General features: G+C 35.6%; 1 protein-coding gene across 1 annotated transcript in view; it reads left to right on the top strand.

The window, feature by feature from the left end:
* The window catches only part of DYNC2H1 (dynein, cytoplasmic 2, heavy chain 1), a 191,267-nt gene that overhangs the window by 41,189 nt on the left and 127,601 nt on the right, over positions 1-22,477 (top strand). The window contains 16 exon segments of the mRNA XM_009322273.1: positions 307-462; positions 1,513-1,772; positions 2,430-2,676; positions 4,209-4,360; positions 4,901-5,045; positions 6,332-6,434; positions 7,943-8,110; positions 8,245-8,369; positions 9,520-9,768; positions 10,557-10,665; positions 11,682-11,795; positions 12,650-12,792; positions 14,785-14,866; positions 16,738-16,892; positions 18,603-18,740; positions 21,250-21,363. Coding sequence (XP_009320548.1) covers positions 307-462; positions 1,513-1,772; positions 2,430-2,676; positions 4,209-4,360; positions 4,901-5,045; positions 6,332-6,434; positions 7,943-8,110; positions 8,245-8,369; positions 9,520-9,768; positions 10,557-10,665; positions 11,682-11,795; positions 12,650-12,792; positions 14,785-14,866; positions 16,738-16,892; positions 18,603-18,740; positions 21,250-21,363 — 2,460 coding nt within the window.

Genomic DNA, 22,477 nt, shown 5'->3' with positions numbered 1-22,477 from the left:
AAGAATCCATTCACGAGAAAGATTTCCAGTATACAGTTATGTTGATTTCTTATAGATTCTCAAAATGCATAAGGAAAGTTCTGATTGCTTATCCTAAACTACATCAATACATAGTCTGGTATTAAAACTTCTAAATCAATGCTTAAAAATAATTTCATGTCAAGTGAATTTTCTAGAACAACAGCAGTATTGAGAACTTTCATCATTTGTGGAAGTGTCAAAGAACAATGAGTAATAGTGTGCTAGCGATATATCACATCTATTTTTAGAAATATATTTAAATATACTACAACTTGCAATTTACAGAATGACTCTGTGGTAGAAACAAGTTTAGTTGGAACTGTGATGAATGGACTGTCTCATCTTCATGGGTGTACTGATCGTGGACAGTTTATTATTAACTTATTACGGGGTCTTGGTGGCAATCTGAACATGAAATCACGACAAGAATTTGCAAAAGAGGTAATAAACTTTTCCAGCAATTTTATTAAAAATGTCTCAGTATATGTAGTAGGAATAGTAATTTTCTGTCTTCTAACAATGCAAATTTACAATAATAGAATATCTGTGCTCTAATTAGTTTGCAATCTGTGTTGTCTATAGGGAAATAGCTCGGAAGTAAAGGAATGTTTCATGTATCACTGATATGCTGCTAAGTGCACCAGCCCAGATAGCAATCTTGGTGCTGCACCAAGAGATACAGAATGACCTTGGTCCGTACTGTTTTATGCAAGGACCCACTATAGCCGACCATGTGTGTGTACATATATCGTGTATATGTAATACAGATTAATTTTTCTGGGGTTTTTTCTGTTCAGAATGCTTGAAATAATAATGTGGGGGCTTTGTTGCACATCGCCAGGGAGGTGTTCTTACAGCATTATTTTGAGGTTATGTATTGTATGTGCTGGAGTATGGTTCTGTCTTTGTGTAGATACTTGAGGGCACAAGGACTAGGGAGTAGTGTTGGAAAACTATGTGGGTATACTGGTCCATAGTGTCTACAGAAGGCTGTCCCTGGAGACAGTTATCTCCACAATCGCACTCCACAATTTGTGTTGGAGAGAAGGAAATAGTTCCTTCCAAAAGAAAGCCTGGAGCTATAACATATATAGAGGGCAGATGGTAAAGGTTTAGGCTCAGCTTCTGGAATTAGCTATTGATGCACGTGAAGGAGTTATCTTGTTCTTATGATTATTATTATGTATGTTGCCTAATATGAAAAAAAGTTTATATAAAGCTTTGCTAAATACAGTTTATTTTATGTTCTTTATGTTATGAAAAAGTAATATGTGGAAGAGTAATGTTATTGTTTAGTTAAGGACTTAATCATAAAGCATATGCATGACGATTGAATTTTCAAAGGCAGCCTTAAAATTATCAAATCAAAGAATTAAATGTTTGATTTGACAGAAGTATTCTTTGAACATTCTTTAGATTAACTTGAAATTGTAGATCTTGTCGTTAGGAGAATGGATTTAACAGAAGCTTTATTTTTATTTTTTTTTAAAGATCTTCAGTTGGGCACAAGAATCTCCACCAGATCCGAGGAAGCCCCTGGACACATATTATGACACTGACACTGGACAGCTAATGCTATATCAGCTGAAAAAACCTGAAAGTCTAACAGCTGATGACTTCAGTAACCTCCAAACACTTCCCGTCATCCAAACCCCTGACATGCAGAGAGGTTTAGATTACTTTAGACCCTGGCTAGACTTTAACAATAAGCAGCCATTTCTTCTTGTGGGTCCTGAAGGATGTGGAAAGGGGTAAAAAGTGTTTCCTGTTTTAAGCAAAATATACTTCTAGCTACTTGACAAACTTTGTAATATTTTGTTATAATGGTTTTATTGTATGACTTTCTGCTAGAATATCACTTATTTAGGTTACTAGTGAAACAAACCTGTAGTGGCAAACAGGTAAATTCTTATGAAGATCTACAGAGAAAGTTCAGGCTGCCACTGTACATCTAAGATATCTGAATGAGGCTTTTAGATATGAAACAGGACCTTTGGAAAACCTGTGCTGTCATGGAGCAACAGCTGAAAGGCACATGAAGAATCCGGTCTCATCTCGAGGCACTAGGTGCCTGTGTACAGGCAACTGAATTTAGCTCATCCTGTTGCCTATCTTAGGTTCCTAATTTAGATGGGTTGGATCAATACATACAAGGTATTTAGACTAGCTATAGGTTTTGTGTATCTGTATACTACATTTTTATTGAATTTCTTGAATGGAAAATATTACAATTATAAAGGCAAGAATGTTTAATTCAGCAAACCTCATGCATCACCGATTACATTAATACAGTATGTAGTATATGCATTTTAATTCAAAACCTATACAGTATCTTTGGATACACAGTATTTTAATGCATTTATGTATTACTTATGCTTATATATATATGTATACATTTGATTTTTTAGGATGCTGCTTCACTATGCGTTTTCTCAACTCCGATCCACTCAGATTGCTACCATTCACTGCAGTGCACAAACTACCTCTCAACATCTCCTACAAAAATTGAGTCAAACTTGCATTGTAATCAGTACAAACACTGGGCGAGTATACAGACCAAAGGACTGTGAAAGGCTTGTTTTGTACTTGAAGGATATCAATCTACCAAAACCTGATAAATGGGGAACAAGCACTCTGGTGGCTTTTCTACAGCAGGTGAAAACTTATTTCTGTTATTTATAAAGAGACTTAAGTATACTGGAAATAGTTTAGTGTATGTAGTAAATAGTTATATTGATTATTTTCAGAGTTAACATCCTGCATCTGTATTGACATCAGTTTTATTCGTACTTTGATAGAATATATAGGTGTCAGCCAGAAATAAGATACCATTTTTATTTGGCTTACTTGCATAAGTACCTAAAAACAGTGCTTGCCTCAATGAGTTATAACTCAGTAGACATATGAATGACAAGAAAATCAGGACTAGCCAGCATGGATTCACCAAAGGCAAGTCATGTTTGACCAACTTGATAAACTTCTATGATGAAATGACAGACCTGGTAGATGAGGGCAGAGCAGTGGATATGGATATTTTGTATGAGATTCAACAAGGCCAAGTGCCGGGTCCTGCACTTGGGTCACAACAACCCCATGCAACGCTACAGGCCTGGGGAAGAGTGGCTGGAAAGCTGCCTGGCGGAAAAGGACCTGGGGGTGCTGGTTGACAGCCGGCTGAACATGAGCCGGCAGTGTGCCCAGGTGGCCAAGAACGCCAATGGCATCCTGGCCTGTATCAGAAATAGCGTGGCCAGCAGGAGTAGGGAAGTGATCGTGCCCCTGTACTTGGCAGTGGTACTCGAATACTGTGTTCAGTTTGGGGTCCCTCACTACAGGAAAGACATTGAGGTGTTAGAGCATGTCCAAAGAAAGGCACCAAAGCTGTGAAGGGTCTAGAGCACAAGTCTCATGAGGAGTGGCTGAGGGAACTGGGGTTGTTTACCCTGGAGAAATGGGGGGACCTTATCGCGCTCTACAGCTACCTGAAAGGAGGTTGTAGCGAGGTGGGTGTCGGTCTCTTCTCCCAAGTAACAAGCGATAGGACAAAAGGAAATGGCCTCAAGTTGTGCCAGGGGAGGTTTAGATTGGATATTAGGAAATATTTCTTCACTGAAAGGGTTGTCAAGCATTGGACCAGGCTGCCCAGGGAAGTGGTTGAGTCTTCAACCACTTTTTGAGGTATTTAAAAGACATGTAGATGTCTTAGGAGCATGGTTTAGTGGTGAACTTGGCAGTGTTAGGTTTACGGTTGAACTCTATGATCTCAGAGGTCTTTTCCAACCTAAATGATTCTATGATTGTATGATTCTATTTTATGATATAGTCTACCTGGACTCCACTAAGGCCGTTGACGCTGTCTCCCAGAAGGTCCTCACAGAAAAGCTGTTGATGTATGGGCTAGATAAGCAGATAGTGAGGTGGGTTGAAAACTGTCAGAACGGCCAGGCCCAGAGGGTGGTGATCAGTGGCACGAAGTCTAGTTGGAGGCCAGTACCTGTTTAACATCGTCATTAATGATCTGGACAATGGGCCAGAGTGTACCCTCAAGTTTGCAGCTGACACCAAACTGGGAGGAGTAGTATACCTCTGGCAATTAAGAAAACAGTAATAATGGTGTACTTCTCAATTTTTATTTTTAATTTTTTGGTTGGCTTTCTTTTAATACAATATTTATTTAATTATTAAAGATCCTTACATATCAAGGATTTTACGATGAAAATCTGGAATGGGTTGGTTTAGAAAACATCCAAATTGTGGCTTCCATGTCTGCTGGAGGAACATTAGGAAGACATAAACTTACCTCCAGATTTACTTCTATTGTTCGTCTCTGTGCAATTGAGTAAGTATGTGGAAATTTGTTTGACTCTAAGAACTCAGATTCAGCCTCTGTTTATAGGGCCCTTGCTGAATGTAGTCTTTATGAAGATGTGGCTGTTGTAGTCTTTCATCTTTTTTAACTGTTTGGGATCTTCAGATTTGGTGCTGTTTGGTGCCTCTTGGCACTAGAAACCAGCTAAGGAGCAATCTGTAGCTATCTGTTGATAGTGAAGTGTTTGAAATATGTTTCCTGTTGGATGATTTTGTTTTCAGTAAACTGCTTTCTGCAGCTTTACATTAAGGTGCTGTTTGGTTACAAAATTAGAGAAATTGAAAAGAAGTAAGTTTGTTTGTTTTTAAGTTTCAACAGATTTACAGATGTATTTAGAAAATTTCTGAGGGTGGCCTATTGCAAAAAAACCAATAATTTTACTTAGCTGTTAGATGGAGATGCTATTCATTGACATTTCTCAGTAATTGTGTATATAACTTTAAATCATTATTAATTTTTTTTTTAAAATTAACGATAGTCCATAATGATTACTTTATTTTTCCTTTGTAGCTATCCAGAAAGAGACCAACTGCAAACTATTTATAGTGCCTACTTGGAACCTGTACTACAGAAAAACCTAAAGAATCACCCTGTTTGGGGTTCTTTACCAAAAATACATCAGTTAGCAGGATCTATGGTTCAAGTATATGAACAGGTATGGAAATTTAATTTCTTTTTTCAAGGAGATGGAAAATTCACAATTTAAAAAAAAATAATTAGCTTTTGAAATTAACAAGAGAATAAAAAGGTTTATCAGTATTAAAATCTAAGTTTATATCTTTTTCATAATGTTGATATAAATTTTAAAGCTACTTATTTGCAGAGAATCCTAGGTATTAGAGGGAAACTGAGTAAGTGGTAAGTGCTCTTGCTTTCCTACAGATTTATTGTATGATTTTGGCAAGCATCTTAACCCATCTATACTTCAGTTCCTGATTTATAAAAGGTGGATAGTAGTGTTTTCCTACTTACTGGATGAGGATACAGTGTACTCTAAAGATTCTTATGTGCTCAGATGTTATGGATGCTGTTATGAATACAGAAAAGAGATATGAGGGTGGAGTCCCTTATACACATCAAGGACTATTAAAATAGTCTATTAAATTTTATACAGTTGAAAATAGGTGCTTAGACACCCAAGTTCTTTTTATCCTCCCACTTAAAATTGTTTGGACCTCTACCTAGCAAAACACTTAAGTACTTGCTTTACTTAATCATGTACATAGCCTTACTGGGGTAGATACTGTGGGGATGTAAGTGCTTACTGTATGTTCCAAGAATGTATGCATGTCCCCATCTAGACAGAACCATGATACAAAACCTATCTTTGTGCATTCCGACCTGGAATGCAGGTATAGTCACTAGCTAGCATGCACCAGTTAGCGGGAGTTTCGTATGATATTATCAATGTATTCTAAGAAATCTAAGTTTAAATTTCATCACACAAGGACCAAATAAATGATAAAGGCAGTTATTATTTGAATTAAAGATAGACTTGTAAATTCAAATATCCTCTTTGGAGGAAGAGTTAGGATTTCTGTAAGTCTTTTGTAGTGACTAAGTGTTACTCATTTAGGTAGTTTTTTTATTACACTTTCATATTTCCTTTGCATTTTATATTTGATATTGCTTTAAAAAATTGTGTGTTGTCTAATAACAGTGCACTAACAGTCCTAGGTGACATATGCAGTTGTTGTTTGCATCATGAATGGTACAGAAGAATGGTTCTAATTATGAGAAAAATTGTTTGTGCTCAGAAAACAAGATTTTAAATTCATCTCTTCACTTTCAAAAAAACCCTAAAGAGTGCATTAATAAAATATCTAAATATATAGTCCTAGTAGAAAACTAATCTATCTGGTGTTTTAGAAAAATCTAAAGCTACACTTCCAAGTGCTTTACATTTTAAAACATCACTCGCCCCCCGCTTTCTGTTTTTAGGTACGAGCGAAATTCACAGTTGATGATCACAGTCATTACCTTTTTACACCATGTATTCTTACTCAGTGGGTTCTTGGTCTATTCAGATACGATTTAGCAGGTGGTAAGTCCCTTATTAGTTTTTCATTTATAAAGCAGTTCTAAAATGGCCTAAATTATTATTTATGTCAGTCTTACTGTTGACTTAACATGCAACTAATTCACTTATGGTACTCTTCTTAAACCGCGAACTGTCTGTAACTCAGCAGAAGGGAAAAAAATGCCTAATGGTTCATTCCATAACATATAGTAAACAAGTTTAAAACACTCATTGATGTTTTAAAATATGTGTGGGAGCTACTTATAGATTAAGGGAAGTTAGTAGGTTGGGATTGCATGCTCTACTATGGGAACTTGAAGTGTACCCCCTACTCCCCACCATTTTTTTCTGTTTTTTTGGAGGGTTTTGGGTTGGGGTTTTTTTTTTTGAGCATATGTCTTGTCTTCTGGATTCCCAGAGGCTTGCCTCTCATGCTTCTCTTTTTATACCTGGTTGTATAAACCTGGTGAGGTTACTGTGGAATTACAACTGATACACATCATCTATGACCTACTTAACAAAAGAAGATTATAACCATCCTTAAACATATAGAAACATCTAGAAAACTATCTCATCTGTATAAAAGTTTACAGATGCCTATACAAGATCCTAAATATTCTCACAATTTGGGAATGCTTGATAATTACAGTCTAGTCTCAAAGTTCTTCTTTAACTTTGGAAATGTTGAAATTTGGAAAGGTATTTCGTGTGCTTTTCCAGACAGCATAGGGTTCTTCCTACTATCATTTTTGTCTTTGAAATTGCTATTATGACCAGCTCATGAGCAATTACTCCTTATTGTGGTTTAGCTCTTACATTAAAGGGTTACACAGAGGGCTGCTTAAAGAGTATAAAAGTGGTAAGAATGTTATGCTCGTATTCCATTTATTTTCTGGGATCATCAGGTGGTATAAATGTAGCTTGAATGAGGTCAGAAAAACTACACCGACAGTCAAGAATGGGTGATCTCAGCCTGTTAAGGACTCCATTGTTGTATCTGAAGGTGACATATGCATACACTTTTTCAGTGATGAGCAATATGGCATGTCATTTACTCATCCTACCTTCCTTCTTACTTTTGTGAAGAATATTGAAGCTTTGTATTCTTTAGTGGCATTTTATAATACAGACTGTTTGGGGTATTTATTGTTATTTTAGTATTTATTATTAGCCTTTCTCTTCCCCTTTAGAACAGTCTCCTGGCTTTTTTTATTTTCATTGCCTGGAATTTTGCCTTTTAATTTTTACTTTGTGTGCTACACCTTACTCATTTTTATTAGAATGCTGGCACTAAACTGGAGAACTTGTTTTAATAGAATATGTTTCATTTCATCTTGTAATGATCCATAAAGATACTATTAAAAAGCACTTCATAATGTTTACTTTTTTCTCTTATTTCTTCCTTACTGATGCTCTCCTGCTGGTATGTAATTTCACTTACTCATTTTCAATGTCATATTTTGAAATGGAAAATTTGAGAAATGTAAAATTTATTATAAATATAAAGTTTAATCTCTCCTTAAATTTTGTAGGATCATCGATACAAACTGTAGACTATGTATTGGAAATTGTTGCTTACGAAGCATGTCGTTTGTTCCGTGACAAAATTGTTGGCATGAAAGAACTCCATGTATTTGATAATGTTTTGATGAAAGTGTTTCAAGGTGATTGGGGCTCAGATGTTCTGGACAATATGGCAGGTAAACCATTTGAGGCGTACTACACAAGCTTGAAATATTTTTTTAGGAACTGCCTAATCAAATCAGTCTGATCAAGTCAGATAGCATATGAGCTGAGCACCTAAACTTTCAAATGTTTCTTTTTATTTTCACAGATGTCTTCTATGTAACTTGGGGATCTTGTCAAGAGGCATTCATTACACCAGGACAGGCACTACCACCACATGGGAGGCCACTTGGCAGACTAAACTCAACAGACCTGAAAGATATTATTCAAAAAGTGAGACAAGATTAAAGAATATACACAGCAAGGATTCACAGCAATTATTCTAGACGTTTTTTACAGGAAGTAACATGCGAGCACCAGGTTTAGGGTGGGGTCTGCTGCTTGTTCGAGGAATCATCTTTTGCATTTGGTCAAGTGAGGGAAGGTTCGTGATGCTATGTGGCAGGCAGTCGGAAGTATCATGTAGCAAGGTTATTTTAACAAAAGGACATCAGTCACATTTGCTGTTGATTTACAACAGTTTGATGAACAACATTTTGGGAAACATTGATGAGCATATATGTTTGTGTATTCTTTGAGTACCAAACTGTGTTATTAAATGTTTACTTTCTGAATTTGTAATTTTCTAATGTAATTTTTGTTTGAAGAAATGGAAATGGTTTGTTTGGAGATTTGGCATGCTTTTAAACAGTAAAGTACAAAAAATGAGCTTGATGAAGAAATGCAAACATGTTAACTCTGCTAGGCTGACTGATTTTCAGGATAAGAGCTTTGAGATCACCTCCCCTTATTAGTAGTGTTTGATGGACTGCTCTTGTAGATAGGAAACTACTCCCTCTCCTTAATTGCCAACTTGTGACCAATAGACTATATGGGAAATGATGAAGTTCGATAACCTCAGTAATCAGAGAGTTTGGGGTTTTTTCCAACTACACAATTACATTGGGCTTCAAAGATGAGGCTTTATTAAGTATAACAAGGCCTGAATTTAATCTTAGGGTCTGTTATTATATGTGTTTCACTAGGAAATTCCACAATCTGCAATTATGCAGCAATTAGCTGCCTAAAACACTCTTCTAAGTTATGCCAATATTAATTACTCTGTAGTCAGAGACACAGCTCAGACTTTGTTCTGGTCCAGTATTTAATTTCAATTAATTCAGTGGTAGATTTCTATTTCAATATATCAAAGACTTCTAGGTTATCCTGGTGCTGGGGGTAACATGATCTGTTCATTACTGGTAAAGGGTATGCGAGGTATCTAAATTCTGTCGCATGAATAATTTATTTGTAATGAATCTCAATGTGGTCTCTTAAGCTTTCAAGCCCTTCTTTTCTAAAATTTTAAATGTTGGATGCTTTCATATCTTACTGCTTTTATTTATTATTAGTGAACGCATTTCTTTTTTTTCTTTTTTAATAGGGTATTATTCATTATGGGCGAGACAAAAAAGAGTTAGAGATTTTACTGTTCCAAGAAGTCCTCAGTTATATGTCTAAAGTGGACAGAGTGCTAAGTTTTCCTGGAGGATCACTTCTTCTGGCAGGACGGAGTGGTGTAGGTCGTCGAACAGTTACCTCTTTAGTTAGTCATATGCATGGAGCTGTTCTGATTACTCCCAAAATTTCCAGAGGCTATGAGCTGAAGCAGTTCAAAAATGATCTTAAATATGTAAGTCACAGTGTCTTCCATTTTGTAGTGTTGTAGGTGTGTATTGAAAAAAAAAACACAACAGGAATTTTGAAGGACACAAAAGTGTTGTGTGAAGAGATATTTTAAGAAAAGCAAAATGTCAACAGTCTAAAGGAAACAAGTAGCTTTTTAGAAGTTTTCAGTGTTTAGACGTGCATACTGTTCTTTATAGGAATCACCTGAAACTCTACTTTTTTGAATACCAGAGCTGTTTTTATGAGTGTTGTGGACTTCATAAATTCTAAGTTTGTGTGAATTTTGGAAAGGTTTTTAACATGTATATATTTTCATATTTGTATATATTTTCCTATTCTGTCTCTACTGTGGCCTGCCAGTTAATAGGATAGTAGCTGAATCAAGTAGAATTTTAGTGATTGATGAAAGTGTACATATTCTTTAAAAACAAATGCAAACCTTGAATCAGGAGTTTCCCCGTACCTTCAGCAATGCTGAAGAAAATTCTAGAGCTAAGCCCACACAAAAGAGAGATACAACTCTAAATTGAATCACATCTGGAACATAAATATACTCTATGAAAGAATCTGTTTTAATTATTTCATTACCAAGCTGTACATCCAGGTAGAATGTTCTTTATATTTGGTATCTCATATAACTGAATCACCTAGTAATCTTTTGTAAAAATATAACAGTTTAGATGCTGTGGAGAAAATATGTATGTAATATATAATCAAGGAAAAATTATAATTCTCTTATGAATGATACATATATTCCATATACTGAGATTTAAATGCCTTCCCTGCTTCTAGGTGATGGAGCTTGCGGGCATTGAAGCACAGCAGGTGGTATTGCTGCTCGAAGACTATCAGTTTGTTCATTCCACATTCCTTGAGATGATCAACAGTTTACTGTCTTCAGGTGAGACAAGACCGAAAAGATTATGGTACTACTTTTACCACACAGAGTTAGCTCAATGAGGCAGAATTAGATGACGTTTTCTAACTTCATGTCCATACCAGAAGTGTTAGTTAGCTTTCTACACTGTTTTGGCTAGAGTGCTTGTACATGAGAAACTGACTTGAAGTTCACCTAGCTATCTTTTAACGTACCCTACAGTATGGGTGCTTTCAATTCCTCAAAGTTACAAGTTAAGTAACTTATTTCAAAGGAGTTCTTTATAATAGTGTAACAACAAAATAATTATGTATTATACTCTACAGCTTCCCTTTTCTAATAAAATTCAAAATTGAGAGGTGTCCCAATGTTTTACTAGATTGTATAGACTGAGTACTTTACCTAAATGAACACCAGCAAAGCCCGCTTTTCTGAAGGTAATGAGATGATAAATAATAATAACAAGTAACAAAAGTGACTTTATTTTGTTATCTAGCTTTGTTCCTCGATCAGAGAGATCATTGAAGGACTGAGCCTAACTTACTAAATGTTTTTTGGAACTACAGTAGTTTAAGAGCTGATTGATAAGAGCACCGGGTTTTCCTGTCTCTCAGGTGCAAATCCAAGTCTCCTTACAGTATCAGATTCTCGTCATCCAGTATTAAACCTCTATGTCTGAGGACCTAGATAACTAGTCTCTTTCATTTTTCTGTTTTCTGGTGTATGACAAAGTCTGGTATGATTTGTGCAGTATTGGATCACTGTCTTTTGGGTAGATTTTAAGGAGTTTTTGAAATATATTTCAGTAATATAAACAAAGTAGGCTGTTTAAGTTAAATGGATTCACTATAATTTGGTTTGTTGTTTTCATGATATCATGAAAAGAATGATGAAGTACATGGAATGATACTCATGAAAGTATGGAGGTGAATACTACCATACTCAAATTCTCTATACAGAGAATTCAAGGGAATCCTTCAAAGGAATTTGAAGAATTATAGTGTATTTGATCTGACATTTTAAATTCATTCTTCAAATAGGAGAAGTTCCTGGGCTATATAAAATAGAAGAATTAGAACCACTGCTATCTCCTCTGAAGAATCAAGCTTCACAAGACGGATTTACAGGACCAATTTTCAACTATTTCACATACCGTATGTGAACAGAATTATAAGTTATAATTTATTACAAGGTTACAAAAGTGGTGTAATAATGGACAAATAATTTCTAACATGGTCCTTGTTTTGTGTGCTTTTTTAACTTTCAGTTAGTTATTAAAAACCAGGCAGGAATAATGATTACATTGTGATATTTGAGGGCACAGAACCCTCAGCTTAAAATTCATTCTTCTATCTGAAATTTTGTATCCATGAATGTTCTACAAAGCTGTTATGAAATCTGCTGTTGAAAGTAGTTAGAAGGAGGAAAGCTTTTGTCCCCATCATTTTCTGATTTGTTTAGCTTATATATCTAGTAACAGAGTTTTCTTCTATTTGGCAATTATACCTGTGAAACATTTTGGATTCTGAATAGTCATAAGCAAGGTTTCTTACCTTTCTTTACAGATAGGTTTCTTAATTATTTGTGTTTCTTCCTTAGACCAACAAGAAGATTAAATAGTTTACAAATAAATAGAAGAATGTGACTGAAAGAATACAGATATTGGCAGTCATACTCAAGGGCCCTGGAACTGCTTCTAATTGGTTCTATTGGTCTATATTGATTGGAATGAGAACTAGTGGTAACCATTTAAATACTGTCACCTCTTCTAAATTAAAAAAATACACTGTAATATACATAATGAGAATCCATGATATTAAATTTATTTTTTAAGTTCTGTTTATAAACATTCCTGCCCTAGTGTGATGTGATGTAATGGTATCTTTTTTCAGAAATTACATTGTGATAAGTATTTGAAGGACAGTGAATTAATTCTATTTGCAATAAATCTACCATCATGTAGTCAGATAGTTATCTACTAAATATTTAATATGTTGCATTTTCTTAGGGATCCAACAAAATCTGCATGTTGTCTTGATCATGGATTCTACCAATTTAAATTTCACAATAAACTGTGAAAGTAATCCAGCACTGTACAAGAAATGTCAGGTTTTGTGGATGGAAACCTGGTCAGAAAGCAGTATGAAAAAGGTAAATTGCATTAATTGAAAACTGTGACTTGTTTAAACGAGTATCTTCAAAAATAACTAAGCTTTGGTGAATAAGATCAAAATATTTAAAGTTGTGAAGGAATAATTTTCACTGTGCTTATGTAATCCATTTGTGCAGTCCTACAAAGACAGAAGATTCTGCAGAACGGTTAAGTAATATTAGCATTGTTATTTTACCAGTGACATTATGTTTTGTTCTCTCTGTGGGCTGACTTGAACAAAATGCTGACCACTATGACTGATCAAACACAGCATTTAAGAACAAAATACGACTAGGCTGCAAACAAAATGTTAGTGTCAGCTATGCTGATGATATCTGCTGTTACTGGTATGCGTGAAAGCTAGTGTAAAAATAAGTTTGCTATGTGATCTAAGATTGCACTGTAAGCCTTATGTTACTCTTGAATCTTTCTTAAGTGTTTTGCTTGATGGAACGGAGTCAACGTGTTCTTCTTAGGATCAAACTCTGTTTATTTCAGGATATTCACAGTGTAAGTTTGAGGAAGATACATATTACTTCTATATGTTAAGAGATTGCCAAGTCCAGTACCCTGATAGGGGCAAGGCTACCGCAGCTTCACGGCCCCAACTTGAGCCAGTGGTGAAGCTGAGCATGTAGTCCCAGTAGGCACACACACAAACACACATATACAGCACATATATACATGTGATTGGCCATACAGAACAACACAAACAGCACCATTGGCATCATCCTGTTCCCCTCTCTGAGTGATCGCAATGAAGGTCCATTAGTGGGAAATATATATTTACGCAGAATGTGGATCTCCCTACTAGCTGGGCATAGACACACAACCCCTCCAGTAGTTGCCTCTGGATCTCCCGGTCTCCCCAGTTGCTGGCATTTGGATGTACAAGCCCCTGAGGCTGCAGCCCCACTCCAGCTGCTGGTACAGACTGCCTCACTGTGCATGCACGCACGCGCGCACGCACGCACGTGCACACACACACACCGGATCCTTCCAGTAACTGGGCTTAGACATCCAGTCCATCCAGTAGCTGGCCTTGGATCTAGGATCTCCCCATTGCATCCTGCGCAGGCAGATATGCATACATGTACACACACACACACACACACAGACACATGCAGCTGGGTCTCATTTGACTCCCAGACTCCACAGTCTCTCAGGCAGTTGGCCTAGACCTTCTAGTCCCTCTGGCAGACAACTCCTGTGGGTGTCTCACCAACCCATAGCTGTGCAATCTGAAATGCTCTTCCACTGCATTCTGTAATGTGTCCCAAGCCTCCTATGCAGTAACACCCTCAGTCTAGTCTGTAAGGTAATCTGGCCTCTTCCATTGACTCATCACGATGGGTTTCACACCTGTACCACAGAGTTGGTCGCTCCCTGGGAGAGCCACGGGAGCAGCTGGCACAGAGTGCCATTTCTGCCTGGGGTACTGGGGCTCCTCCACCTGCCGTTGTGCCTCAGTTTCAATGGCAGGTTGTACTGAAAGTTCTTTTTGGCAAAAATGTTTGGACAAGCTCTGTCCACAGTTAAAAAATGTTTTTCAGAGTACTTTCACTTTCACTTCAGTAGGGATTTTTGGTTTTTAAGTAGAGTCTTATAAGTTAGTTGTATGCCAGAACCTTTGAATATACTTTGTTTATTTTTACAATTGTACTTAAGACTGTCTGATTTCCTTGAGTTATATATCTTTTTACATCTTTGACATTTGTCTTATTGTAAGAGTCCTCTGAGAATTAGTTGCTCTTTTTTTACAGCCAGCAAAAACTCCTCTGCTTGAGACAACAGGAAGTTATCAGTTACAGGAAAAGGCAGAATTGATCTTTTTAATGCTATAAATATTCTGTAAATACCTTATTCTGAATAAAGCTATCATAGTCAGTCTTTTCAAATGAAAAACTAGATTAAAGGTTTGGTTTTTTTATTTTAAATCAAATTTTCGTTGTTCATAATTTTCGTACAAAAGTTCATGTTCATTTTTTTAGATACCTGAAATGCTTCTGTGTGATTCAGATGAACAAGAAAAGACTGGAAAAGCACTTAAGGAACTTAAGAAAAAACATTCAGGTAATATTTAGGTGGACCCATTATTTATTATTACTTATTATTAAACACTTACTCAGTCCTATGTTGGGCATAGATAATAGCATAGGTACTTTGAGTATGTTTTTGCCAGCATATTCATAGACTTCAGTATTGTTCACATGGCGGGCATTTTGCGGAAGGGAACATTCGTTTGGAACAAATATCCTGGCTCGTCAAACCCAGTCTCTTCTGTCACAAGCAATCACTGCGTATATTCAATTTTATAAACTGATTAAGCTGCATCTTGTTTTGTTTTGTTCTGTGTCTTCCTTCTATGTGGATGCTATTTCACAACCTCAAAATTTGATGTTTTGAGAGTTTCTCTACTTTCCAGTTCATATGTTTTCATTATTCTTGTCCTAGACCAGTTCATTTTACTTTAATAATTCTTTATCTCAAATAACTTTAATTTCTTGTAATGCCCCTTTTTCAGAATAATTTGTTTTTATAATAAAACTTCAAATGTAACCATTTTAAAAATAGGGTGTCAAACATAATCTAGGAGACCAGTGCCAGGACTCATTTGCATAATACTAATTTTAGTCACTTTTTATAAAGCATTAGTCTAAGTAACACTTAGAAGTTATGGAGCCAACAGAGTATAAAGTGGTAAGTGGTTCACTTGGGGTTGATTTCTTGTGTTGTATTGCTTTTTAATAGGCATTCCAGCCCATCAGAATGATGGCCAAACTTAGGATTTATTGTTCATGCTACCATCCATCTTTATCCAAGATCATGGTAGTTAATCTATGCCTTAGTACTTATTAAAGGCATTCATTTATATGTAGATATGTTTTAGCAATTTTTTCTTTTGTAGGATAATACAATTTATTTTACAGTATCTTTGGGCTTCTTTTGAGAAACTCTATTCAACAAACCGAAGGACCTGGAATCTTCAGAAAAACCTTTTAGTCTGCCTGTCATCAGAGGGAGAAGACAAGGGAGAAGACAAAAACACTTGGGCTTCCTTTCTAAAAAATTCCATGTATTTTCAAATTCAGTTTCTGTGGAAATAAAGTTTCTTTTATGATTGTGGTTTAACCCGGCAGGCAGCTAAACGCCACACAGCGGTTCGCTCACTGCCCCTCGCCCCAGTGGAATGGGGGAGAGAATCGGAAAAAAAAAAAGTAAAATTCATGGGTTGAGATAAAGACAGTTTAATAGGACAGAAAAGGAAGGGAAAATAACGATAAAAGAATATACAAAGCAAGTGATGTACAATGCAGTTGCTCACCACCTGCTGACCGATGCCCAGCCAGTCCCTGAGCAGCGGTCACCCCTTCCCTGGCTAACTACCCCCAGTTTCTATACTGAGCATGACGTCATATGGTATGGAATATCCCCTTGGCCAGTTTGGGTCAGCTGTCCTGGCTGTGCCCCCTCCCAGCTTCTCGCTGGCAGGGCATGAGAAGCTGAAAAGTCCTTGACTAGCGTAAGCACTTCTTAGCAACAACTAAAACATCGGTGTGTTATCAACATTATTCTTGTACTAAATCCAAAACACAGCACTGTACCAGCTGCTAGAAAGGAAATTAACTCTATCCCTGCCGAAACCAGGACAATGATTAGCCCTCACTAATCTGCAATTAATTTTGCCAGCTTTTCCAAACATCAGTGAAATATTTTACAGCTTTGAAATAACTTCAGTATATTTCTTTCTGAGGAATATGTATTTCAAATGTAATTACATGTTGTTTCCCTGAGAGTACTTTGAAAAAAGTATATGCTTTGTGATATTTTGAATGTCCTTAATTCACATCTCAAATACTATATTCTGTTGCTCTTCCTTAGTTATTTTAATGTGAGATAAGAATAAGTATATTATTAACTGTGTAACAAATTATGTTGTACAGGTGATTCTGATTTTCTGAATTCATTTCTGGCAATCCATGAATCCTGTAAAATGTATGGAGCAACGCCTAGCAGGTATATGACATTCCTTCATATATACAGTACCATCAATAACAGTAAAAGAAGAGAGCTGATAAAAAGGCAGAACCACTTGCAGGTATGTATTTAAAACATGTTTAACATATGGCTTTTCAAAATACTCTCACATTTGGAAATGCCTTGTGTATTAATGGGCTGTAGCTGCTAACATGGTTGTGTGGTGCGTCCTCTATTGGCATATGCTCATGCTGTGGTTTCAGGAGAGGAATAGTATGAGTCTTAATGCACATCTCTGTTCAAATGCCTCAAAGAATGAAGAGTGGTTTCTTGTTTTCGTTAATATTTTTCCTCAAGAATGTATCAGACTGGATATGTTTTCCTGGAAGAGTAAAAAGTACTTGAAAGCACTTTAAATTTTTTCACCCATATGTATTGGAATTGTGTTGCAAACAACCCATCATCTTTCCATCAGTTTAAGTCCTGCCTCTGCCTGTATAAATTTTCCCCATGTAGCTCCATATTCCATCCCTTTCTTTATATCTCTACAGCAACTTCCTGCTTTGTGTGATTCTTGCATCCTTCTAGTTCAACAAGCTGTTACCTTTAACCTCATGGTGCTCTTGTGTAGCTTTGGCCAAGGTTCCCTTTGTTGTGATTTTCTCTCATTTTGTGTTTTGGAATTGATGTCAAATTGCTTTTCCACACATCAGACCTTTACACAGTTCTAGACCAAATGCAGTTCATCTCATAAGTGTCGCTTTACTCCTGTTCTGTATGCATAACATGCTTATTTTTGAAACCCATTTGTTATCTTTCCAGTCATATTTCCTTCTCTCCCCCCTCCACCAGTATACTTCTGGAAAGACCTGTATGATCCTTTAGGACACGTAACTTTTGTCTTTACCCTTTTCCCTTCCCTTTCAGCTCCTTTTCCCAGTGACCCTTGCTGCTATTCTGAAACCACACTTGCAAAGCTCTATTTCTTCTTAAAGCATCTGTCAAAATCAAATTACTTCCTTGCCTTGTATTCTACACTGTTTTTATTCTGCCTGCCAATGTTTTTCCATCACTGTAGTAAGCAATTTAAGAAGATTTACGTTTGTAATGATAGAAATTGCTTTTTTATTTATTTAGAAAGTAGCTGTGGTTTGTTTGTGACAAACACTTATTTACTTGTTAAATGCTCTGGTTAAATAAAAGTACTCATTTACCTGAAAGTTAGAGATGTGTATCCTAAATCAAAACATCTTCCAGGTAATATTTTTTTTTCAAATATATCTTGAAATAATTCTATTATCTGATTATCATGGAATAAATAATTTAGAAAGTGTGAGTAAATAAAATAGTTAAGCATAATTGAGGCTTTCTTTTATGTACATCTATGTTCTTTAGAGAAAGTACAAATATGTAGAAATAGGGTAATCTAGTTTGTTTCAATTTGTTTAATTTTTGTAGATTTGCTTTTGGAGGAGATATAATTATATGGAGTCAATATCAGTTAGCTGAAATGCTACTGAATTAATGAGAAAAAAAATATGTACTAGCTGCTGTTCCACTAAAAGTTTGTTATTTTGAGAATTTCGTTTTCAGCTTTTTGATGTAGTAATAGATCTTACAGTGACACATCTGGAAGTGTCAAATCTCATTTTTGGGTTAAATAATACTATGAAAATATAAATAATACTGAGAAAATGTGGAACATAAATTAAAAAATTAAGAATATTAGTCTACATCACTCTTAGTTTGTGCATACTATTTGTAACCAACCTTCATTTAAATGTGTTTCAAATTCATTGCTAAATAACTGCTTCTTATAAACTTTTTATAGGCAGGTGTTTCAAAACTGAATGAAGCTAAAGCCCTGGTAGATGAACTGAACAGAAAAGCTGGAGAACAAAGTATTTTACTCAAAATGAAGCAGGATGAGGCTGATGCTGCCCTTCAAGAAATTACAGTGTCTATGCAGGTGTTGTATACAAGCACATCAAAAGTGAAAAAAAAAGAGATGTTTTTCTATTTTTGGTCTCCATAACTGCCTGTGCTTTGTATTCTTTTCAACAATTACAAAATGTGATGCTTTTACAAGAATTTGCCCAAGGGAATGCACGAGCCCTGAGGCTTGAATAAACTTGCAGCAGGACAGAGGATTATATAATTTAAATCATATTTGAACTGATTGAGTAGGAAGAGATCAGTGCAAGCTTTGCACCTGAATAGTATTTACTGCTGTAGTTTAGTCTGAAAGTTTTCCTAGAACTTAATAAATCCAAACTGATCCATTTTAATGTTTATTACAGATAGGAACTTCCAACAAAATACTGACACGTAGCACTATTTTAAGTAACAAACACCAGGAATTAAATTTGTGGACTATTAGAAAGTATGTATTTCATGAGGTCCAGTCCTCTGAACTTAACTTCAAGGAAGGTTAAATATTAATAAATACCTAAATAAATAAAGAAAGAAATACCTCTGGGTTCATCACTCCTTGAATTTTTATTCTTCTGCTCAAAGGTAGACCTTCTGTTTTTTGGGGGAGGTAATTTTCTTTAGTAGTGTTTTCTCAGTTAAGTAAAATAATTGTGCAGAAAATAGATCTCTACATTGATACTTCCAGAAATCATAAATGTAGGATAAGCCATAATGAATCTGCTGTCACTGCACTGTTTGTTTTGTCACTGGTTTAATCTGATCGGTCTGAAGCAAACTTAAATAAAGAAGCTCAATGACAAAGACATTCTCTGTATGCGGTAAAGTAGATGCCTGCTCTTTCAAACCATTTGGTTCACAGTGCTTTAAAGGTGCATTACTTCCCATTTTTTTAAGTCTACTTCTGTTGGCAGTTTTTAATACTTTTAGCCTCTATCTGCCTACTATACATGAATTTGAATAATGATGATTGGCTTGGTGTGTTTGCTGCTGGCCTCAAATAATTTATTATGCCATTTTCTCTGATTTCTGTTTTTTAATCTGTCTGCTGTTGTCCAGTAGAGTTACAGGCTGTGTGGGTAGCACATATTACATTGTAGGACAAAATCAAAGAATAGACCAAAAGCAATGAAACATGATGGGCCCACTGACATCAGAAAAATTACAGTAGAATTCTGATTATTTAGATCAGCATAAATTATAGGTGCCCTATAACATTTTAACGTCACTTCAAATGTTCTAGTTTATGTAAGAGAGAGGGCTTTAATACATACAGACTCTTTTAATCTTCTTTCAGAGCAAGGCTTTTGACCTACAACTGAATTTTAAGGTTTTCTTATTCAGAGCTATCGTTCAGTACATGTACATTTGCATGAAATGTCTAAGCTAGTTTTATGTAGTTAATGTTTTATGGATTTGAATGTAATCTTCAATGACATGCTGGTCTATAGCTTGGGTTAAGTGCTCAGAAAGTTTATTATTAATCTCAAGGTTTTCTCTGCTTATATACATCTGCTTATATACCTTCTGCTACAAGTTCAACTGAGCTCGACAATTGCTGGTTATAATAATGTGTTATATACTGGAAAATACATAAAAATGCAAACTCTGGACTTTCTTGTCTTGTATCTTTTAGGTGAACTGAGCCTAGAATATTAGTCTTTTATTTTATGCATTTATCCTCAGTTATGTGTTTTGTAACTGGTATTGGTAGTCCCTGGCTTTTTTGTTTGGGTTTTTTTGTTAATTTCAGGAGATGTAAGATCCTTTTTATTGTAGTTTTATATATTAGGTATTTATGGTTGTACTGAAGTGCTTAGGACTCCTGGAGATGGCTAATAGCTACTGTCTGCTGTATGGTAGGCACAGTACAAATCCAGGAAAAAAAAGATGTAAACCCAAACAGCTTACAATATATGTGGAGGACATAAAACAGGTATCCTTACAGACAGATGGGTGCAAATTTATAAGTAAATAATGTATTGGTATTTTTAGGCTAATTGGCTGTAGTTCCAACATAACTGCTGCTTTTATGAACATTATAGAAAAGGAGAGTTTTAGTGGTGTCATGAAAGAAATAGAAATGTGAGCAGCTACAAAGACAATGGCAGGAAGATATTACTTTCAAATGTAGTAAGAATATTACAGAGGCTGTCACTCTTACCCATTTAGAGGAGGATTGACATCTTTGTAAGGAATGGAAAACCAGAGGCAAGGAGAAAAAAGGTCATAATGAGTCTCAAAAATAGAGGTACAGATCTTGTCTGTGGTAAAGAAATGGAAGGAGACACATTAAAAGCAAAAGATGCTTATTCTATATAATTTAATTCAATAAATATAAGCTTAAGCTTATATATATATATAAAAAGCATAAATGCTTATATATTTTTTTGAATCAACCTGTCTAGTATCAAACAGTCTCAGATTTTTTTATTGTAATTGGTATTGTGCAAATTATATTATAATCAAGACTAAAATAAATGAGACCTAAAGGAATAAAATCTGTATAAATTTGAAAACTAAAGGTATTTCTTTTTTTTTTACAGAGTGCTAGTGAGCAAAAAACAGAAATGGAAAAAATAAAACACCGGATAGCAGAAGAGGCTGCAGAAATAGAAGAAAGAAAAAGAAAAATTGAAGATGAACTAAAAGAGGTTCAGGTAAGACCTGATAAGGAAAAGTAATATTTTGCAGTCTGATTTTATTTGACTTACTCAAATCCTGCCATGCGAAATGGTTCTGCAAAATTTATGCCTGCATTTCTTAAATTTTGCTCTAAATTATCTTGATATTAAAACTTTTATGCATTAGAAAACAGTATTCTATTTGCCAGATTTAGATTGTCATTTTGGCATTTGTGTTCTATTAGATCTTAATTACAGAAAGAATTTTCAGGCCAAATCTTACCTCCAGTTGCTATTTCTATGCTGCCATGATCTACAGCTGGGTTCTGCAGATTTTATGGAACGTTTTTCAATTACTAATATCTTATATAGACCAACTACATTACTCCGCCTTGGTCAAGCTGGTAATATCATAGGGCTTGGTACCATCAGCTGAATGGAAATAGTTTAATGAGAGATAACTTCCAGTTATTACTAAATTCTGAAAATTATATATCCTAAAGGCGCTTTAGCAAACTGATGCTTAACCTTACAGCTGTTAAGCATCAGGTTTTTTGGGAGATATGTGTTCAGTCATTGCTTTTAGTTTCTATTTTTCATCCAATCCATTTTAAAATCGTACTAAAGAATAAGGGAAAATTACAGCAACTTATTTTTTTTCCTTTTAAATATCATACGTGCCAAGGAATCATATCCTTGTATTGAAAGTGACATAGAACTACAGGATTAGGGTAAATCCCTTCCTGTGGTCTTTGATAAATAAGAAGGATGTGCAAGGTGTGCACAGTCTTTAATGATAATCTTTAACTTTCTTCTGTTTTTTTATCATTTTGTTGCTTTATTGATCCAGGCTGTCTGGATTTGTTTAGCTACTGAAAAAAGAAAGCTTTTGTGATCTGTACTTCCACGTATCTTTACAAAGATATACCCAGGCATGCCTATAAATAGTAATTAGCATCATTGAATAATTAAGGTTGGAAGAGACCTCCAAGATCATCGAGTCCAACCGTCAACACAGCAACACCATGCCCACTAAACCATGTCCCTAAGCGCCTCATCTACACGTCTTTTAAATCCTTCCAGGGATGGTGACTCAACCACTTCCCTGGGCAGCCTGGTCCAAGGTTTAACCACTCTTTCAGTAAAGAAA

This window comes from Pygoscelis adeliae, unplaced genomic scaffold (genome assembly GCF_000699105.1).
Source record: "Pygoscelis adeliae isolate BGI_AS28 unplaced genomic scaffold, ASM69910v1 Scaffold383, whole genome shotgun sequence".
Lineage (NCBI taxonomy): Eukaryota > Metazoa > Chordata > Aves > Sphenisciformes > Spheniscidae > Pygoscelis > Pygoscelis adeliae.
The sequence above is the reverse complement of the archived record's forward strand: the minus strand, read 5'-3'. Positions and strand labels throughout refer to the sequence as shown.